At 59.4% G+C, this 6,902-nt stretch overlaps 1 protein-coding gene across 1 annotated transcript in view; it reads right to left on the minus strand.

Annotated features, from left to right (window-relative positions):
- Window positions 1-1,044, minus strand: part of SYT2 (synaptotagmin II) — a 4,943-nt gene extending 3,899 nt beyond the window's left edge. The window contains exons 1-2 of the mRNA XM_009881322.1: window positions 879-1,044; window positions 566-735 (exon numbers count right to left, since the gene is read on the minus strand). Of these exons, the coding sequence (XP_009879624.1) occupies window positions 566-735; window positions 879-1,044 (336 nt within the window). The remainder of the gene's footprint in view (window positions 1-565; window positions 736-878) is intronic.
- Between the last annotated feature and the right edge of the window lie 5,858 nt (window positions 1,045-6,902).

The raw sequence follows: 6,902 nt of genomic DNA on the forward strand, positions 1-6,902 counted from the left end.
CCAAAATCTCCCACCACCTCCAAATGGCTCTGGGTTGGGCTGATGGATTGAAATGGCCAAGATTGCCCCACACTCGCTAGTACCAAAGCCTCTTTCCTGCTGTCCCCTCCTGGACCCCCAGGATGGGAAACAGCCCAAGCTCCACTCTATCCTCCAGCACCTGCCTCTTGAGAACTAGCTTTATGGGGATCCCCAAATTGGTGGGGGTTTTGGCCTGGTGGTCTTCCCCTCTCTGCTAAAGGCACAGAGCAATGAGAAGACAACTCAGAGGAAGGCAAGGAGACACAAGGGATTAAATTAACATTTGCTGGTTCAGGTGAAGCATCGGTTGGTCCAGGGCAGCCTGAGCCTGGTCCCACCCAGACCACCAGGCACTGGAAGAGGACAGTGCTGCTGTTTCAGATCCAGGCTCATGTCTGCACTGTCCCATCTCAGGATCCTGCTGGCTCCATCCTCCTCTGTTGCCTGAGCTACCAGTGCCCCAACACGGTTTGTAACTCAACTGGAGGGATTGTCCTACAACACCAAGCACAGGACAAGGCCAAGCAGTCCAGAAGGACATCACCTGATTGCCCGACTTCATGTCCTTCATGTTCATGGCATTCTTCATGCCTTTGCCCTTCTCCTTCTTGTTCTTCTTCTTCTTACAGCAGCACTTCTTGCAGATGCAGAAGCAGCAGGTGAGGATGAGGAGTCCCGCTACCACCGCGATAGCGATGAGGGCCCAGGGCGGCACTGCGGGCAAAAGCTGGTGTCATCATCAGCCCCACAGGTCCCTCTCAGCCACCCCACCACCTTGTCGCACATGCTGCACTGGGACCAGAGCAGTGGTGGGGTCATGAGGAGAGTGATACCTGGAAAAGGAGGCAGCTACTCACGGGGGATCTTGTTGAGCTCATTCATGAACTTGTCCCTCAGCTTGGTGAACATGTCCTCCTTGCTCTCGCCCGGCCCTGCGGCCTCAGTGGAGTTCTCCATCGTGGCCACGGGCAGCGTGGTGGCCGTGGCCTCAGGGGCCATCATGGACGCTTGCTTGAAAGTCATGGTGGGTCAGGTGCTCTCTGAAACACAATGATGCCTCAGTGGTCATCCTGGTGCCTGCTGCCCCCACCCCTCCCTGCATCAGGACTGCATCCCTGAGCAGTCGTCTGCACCGAGGACATCTGCATTGAGAGCAGGGCTACAGCAGGGCAGTTGATCTTCTGCTGGAGGGACATAGAGCCCAATGGTTATGAAGAACATGAGGGTCCAGACACCTGGATTCCCTCACAAGTAATGGGAAGCCCAGTCAACCCCCACGTTTCCTGACCCTTGACATCTCCAAAGCCACTGGGAGCATCACCCAGCACCACAGCAATGCTGGTGCCAGCTCAGAGCCTCCTGGGGACATTGAGGACACTCCTACGGGGAGGTTTGCCCACCAAGGCCCCATGGGATGAGGGAAGGGGTGTGTGCATCCCCAGGAGAGATGAGTGAGGTTTGTTTGGACAAAGCCAGCTCCCCCTCCCTCCCCCTTTTCCCAGGCAGGGACCTGCAGACCCAACACATGGCAGCAGCCAGACCCCACTTTACCCAGCACTGGGGTGAGACACTCAGGACTTGCTCCCAGCCCTGGGAGAGCTTCCAAGGACGGGAAAGGGGAGAGGAGCAGCACATTGCTCTTCCTCCAGCCCCAGGGAGCTTTTGCAGAGCACATTTTGAGGATGGATGAAAGCAGGAAAGAGCCGGCTCTACACAGCTGTGGAGGGCTCAGGGTGCACCTCAAAGGGGCAGTGGTCACCATGTCACAGGTACCATGTCTTGGGTGGCTCGAGGCTCCTGTCCACCTCCAGACCTCTCAGACCGTGGCTCCCCCAGCCAGCCCCACTCCCTGACAGGGCACGGGGAAGGTGCTCAGTTTACTGCCAGGGCTGCAGCACCCCCTGCCCCAGCCCAGCAGGGTCTGAAGCACCCCCAAGGACAGGGACACCCACCTTGCAGATGTGGCACTTGCTCCTGCAAGCAAAACTGGTAGAAAGTGCCTCCACAACCTGACTCTGGACCCAAAGTACCTCCATGACCCAGCTCCAGCCCCAAAGTGCCTCCACAACCCAGCTCTGGACCCAAAGTGCCTCCATGACCCAGCAGAAGGTAAGCTTGCAAAGGGAAGATCAGAGTTGGCAAGATGCCAAAGGACTTAATGGTGTTGGTGGGATTAAGGAAGATAAAAGGCCACCCAGTGGGAGAAGCAAACAGCCGAGCAGGAGTGCAGATAACCAAGGAAGGAGTTTCTGGGGGCACGTGAGCTCCAGCATGGGAGGAACCCCCTCTCCTGCAGCTCTTCTCCGCTCTCAGTGAATCCTCCTCGCCTGGAGCACTGTCCCCTGGTGCCGGCTGCTCCTCCATCCTTCCCGCAGCAGCAGCAAAGGGGTGTTCTCGCCTCAAAAAGTCGGCCAGAGAGACCTGGGGGTTTCCTGCCACGAAATGGCTCTGCCGTGCCGTCTCCAGCTGCCTCTCTGGGGAATTGTGCACTGAGTCACTCAGCGCTCAGCTCCGCACCCGCACACCTTCCCCCTGTGCTGCTGCTCCCAGGGTGGGGGGCTGAAGGGGGGGCACAGCAGTGGGGGACTGGGGAGACCCCAAGTGAGGCAGAGGCCGCCCTTCTCACACTGAAATGGGCTAATTACGTGACTCCCGCCCCACCAAGGTCCCTGCCGCGAGCCCAGGCTTCTCCACCCCAACTTCCCTGCTGAGGAAGAGCTACAGACACCACCGGCGGGGCTGAGGATTGCAGGGCTGCTGGAAACACCTGGGTGACTTAAAAACCAGGCTGGTGGCAGGTCCTGCTCCTGGGGGGAAGGTCCCCAGCCCCACAACAGACCCTCCATCACCCCGGCCCCAGCAGCTGATCTGGACTGCGGCACGACCCCTCCCCACAGCATCCCAGGGCCCCAGACTAGACGGGAGCATCACCTCTCCTTTCATCCTTCATCCCTTCCAACAGCAGCGTTCACACTGGGAATGCAAAAAGTCACAGCAAATGGAAAAGCATCCATCCCCCGACCCCCCCCGGCAGCTGCACAGGGGATGGGGTGGCTGGAGAAACCCCGCTGCCGACTCACGGGTGGGTCCATCAAGCCCTGCGCCATCCCAGACTGGGAGTAAAACCCAGCGGGATCTCCTTTAGCATGAACCCCTTTGGAGGCAGAGCTGCTGGGATCCATCCCGGCTGGGCAGAGGGAAGAGGTGCAGTAAATAACCTGTCTGCAGGTGGGGAGCTTGGGGCTATTTTTTGTCTGGTTTGGGGGCTTTTTGGGGGGTCCTTCCTGGATTTTGAAACCCTGCATGTGTTTTCCACAGCCACGTGCATCAGAAACTCACTTTAAAGTTGCAAGGAGTGATTCCCGGTGGTGCAGTTTGTCTGTCATGTGCACAAAACACCTATTTATTGTAAATGCACCAATTACTGCAAATCACAGGCCAAATTGCAACAGCAAAGGCAACGCTCAGCTGGAAAATATTCCTGGTGCCCATCAACGGAGGTTTTGCAGATGCTTTCCTGCGAGCCACCCCTACTCCCAAGCTGAAATAGCCAGACCCCGGCACAGAATGGCGACGGATGCACTGATTACTCTCTTTCCCATGTTTTTAACGAGCTCAGCATCTTCCTGATGCCACAAAAGCGTCATGCAAGGCAGGAGGCAAAACAAGCAAACCCCAAAGAGGTGGTTTTGGTTGAGCTCATGCTTTAGGGGACCTGGGCCAGGAATTTTGGTTGCCTGAGGTTATCAACCCACAGCTTGGCTTGGCTGGGACACAGATGTCAGAACGGTCCAGAAAATGCCACCACTGGGTGAGTCCCACAGCCCTGTCCCCCCATGTCGAGGTAGGAGGGAGGCGGAGGATCAGTGCTCGCACTCACACAGCACAACAGTGAGGGGACGGAGACATGACCTTGTCACACAGGACATGAAGATGGTTGGATGAGACCAGCCAAGACACCAACATCGCAGCATCTCCCTGAAGGCTCTTTCAAGCCTCCCGGGTTTTTCTTGCAGTCACCCCCACATCCCAGCCCCAAAGGTTTTGGGCAGATAGCGGGGTCCAGTCCTGCTCTGGGCCCACGGCACAAGAAGGACTTTGATGGCATCAGAAGTGACTCATCCAGGGGTGACTCGTCTGGGCTGGGTACCTCCTGCAGCGCAGCCAAGGAGGATACTCAAGGCTCTCTGTGGTGTGGGCCGGGTCCCCAGAGGCCATGGCAGGGTTCCTCCACGCCATGCAATGCCAGATCCCTGCCTGACCTCAGGCAGCATGTGCAGGACACGGTATTTCTGAGGACTCAACTGCCAACATCTTGGATATCAGGAGCATCCCTTCTCCCCAGCCTTTACCTCCGAGACCAGCATGGACCACAATCACCAGCTCCTCCTTTGGATTTATCCGTCTTGGACATCTGCGCAGGTCAACCTGTCTCGCACGGAGCCCCCCCAAACATGCTGAGCATCTAAAAGGCTCTCCATGCTCTACCAGCTCCTTCTCCTGCCCTTGGACCTTGGATGAGGTCACCTTCACACCCCATGGAGTGGCTGCAATCGCTGCAAACACCAGAATCAGCATCACACGGCCACGATGCAGCAGCCAACTCCCCATAACTCGGTGGCAGATGGCACTGGGGAGCAAGATGCTGGAGGTGCCCCACAGCCACCATGTCTTGCTCTGGGGTAAATCAGGAGCTGCTGTATTCAACCCCTTGCTCCGCGGAGGGTTATTTAATGCAGAAGGCTACGAGGGCTCCCCAAAGCCGAGGCCACCCGGTCTTCTTTTGTTATTTCACCCATTTGCTGGAGTCACCACTGGTACCAGCAGCTCGATGCCCAAGGGCTGAGCAGCACTGGGCAGTACTGGGAGCTGCGGGCATCCTTGCAAGATGGTCTGTTGGGACAAAGGGGTTGGTGTGGAGCCCCTTTTTATGGGGTGACAGGGATGGGGACATGGACAGGATGCTGTCCCCTGCTTGCCATGTGGCCAGCAGCTCCCTGCATCCCTCCTACAACCTCACAGCTGCTTTTCATCCCACAAAACCACCCCTTGATGGGGTTTTTCCCCTCGTGGGGCAGCCGGAGCATTTCCAAGCGGGGCTCTTGCTGCAACAGCAACACAAGGGTTTTTTCCCCATTGCGGTGCCGGGGTTTGCTCAGAGGAAAGTAAAGGTGCCGGCAGAGCCGCAGGCTGGGGAGCAGATGCTGCCTGGGGCAGTCTGGGCTCTTTCCAGCGCGCTGCAGCCGAAGCAGTGTTTTTGCAACGCTCACTCCCTGACCTGACCTGTATTTCTGTGCAAACGGCGCTCTCTGCCAGAGCAGGACGGGGGAGAGCTCTGCGGGGTTTGGAAAGAAGAAAAAGGCGGAGCAGGGCTGAGCACCCTCGGGGGGGGGGGCTGCTGCCTGCCCAGAGCCCCACACGCCAGGGGGGCCCCATACACCCAGGAGCTGCAAGGCAGCGGCTTTGCAGGGCCCCGGGCACGGGGCAATGCCCCCTCCTGCCCTCCGGGTGCCGGATCCTGCACCCCAGGTCGGGGGCAGGTTGTGGTTGGGGGGGCCAGGGGCCCGACACCCCCCAAGCTGCCATGGGTGGGCAGGAAGGACGAGGGGTGCAAAGCAAGGTGCCAGCAGGGGGGACCCCAGGGGAGCATCCTGCCTGTGGCACCCGCTCTGCCCCAAAACGTGTGGTACAGCACCCAGCGGGGGGCACCCGGCCAAGCCACCCCCCCACCTCAGCACCCACGTCCTCGGGCACTCGGCGCAGCACCGGGGCTCCCCGTGCCGCAGGCTTTGGGCGGGCGGCGCGCCCCCGGCGCCGCCCCCCCACGGCAAGGCACCGGCTGCGATTGCGATGCTGCTCACATCCCGCTGCACGCGCCGCTGCGATCCCCGGGGACGGGGCAGCGTGGCAGGGGGGCAGCGGGGGGGGCGGGGGGCACCTGCAGCGTGGGGTGTGCTCCGCTCCGTGTGTGCGCACACGTGTGCAAGTGCTTGTGCATGGGGAGGGATGCCAACGCCGGGGTGCACGCGTCTGTGCAGATGTGTGAGTGCGTAGGTATGGGGTGTGCATGTGTGCAAATGCTTGTGCATGGGGAGTGCATGCATGTCTGTGCACACGTATGTGCAAGCATGTCTGTGCACACATGAAGTGCGTGTGCATGGGATAAGCAAGTATGTATGAGGGTGTGCACATTTACGCAAGTGCTCGTGCAGCGTGCAAGCGTGCGTGTGCAACTGCGTGCGCACAGGGTATGTGTGGACGTGTGGGTAGAAGCGCTTGTGCACAGGCAGTGTGTGTGAGTGTGAGTGCTGGCAGGCGTGTGCACATGGCCATACACGTGTATCAGCACATCTGCTGACAGATGTGTCAGGGTGCAGCACTCCTGTGGCTCTGCGAGCACTGGTGCACACGCGTGTGCATGTGCACCCACATGGGTGCGTGCGCGCCAGTGCCTGCAGTCGGTGCAAGGGCTTGCACATCGGTATCTCTGCACACATGTCCTCTGCGTGTCAGTGTGCATGTGTGTGCACAGCTGTTCCCTAGGCCGTGTGTCCACATGTGTGCACTAATGCCCACACTGCTGGACGGGGATGGTGCACGATGCATGGAGCACCCGCGCATCCGTCTGCCTGCACGTGCGTGTTTGCCATGCAAACCCCTGCAGGCTGGGGGGGCACCGAGACAGCGTGTCCCCGCTCTCAGTGCTGCCGCCAGCAGCTGCTGATTGATTTCTTGAAATAATTTACAGCGCAATAAGGAAAAACCCTCCCAGCAGGCGTGGGAGCCCCGGGCGGCAGGGGGGACACGGGGGGACGAGCTGTGGAGGGGACAAGTGACAGCGCAGGTACTTGGCTGGGGGAAACACTGCTTTGGGGTTGGCT

This window comes from Charadrius vociferus, unplaced genomic scaffold, assembly GCF_000708025.1.
Source record: "Charadrius vociferus isolate BGI_N301 unplaced genomic scaffold, ASM70802v2 scaffold333, whole genome shotgun sequence".
Classification (NCBI taxonomy): domain Eukaryota; kingdom Metazoa; phylum Chordata; class Aves; order Charadriiformes; family Charadriidae; genus Charadrius; species Charadrius vociferus.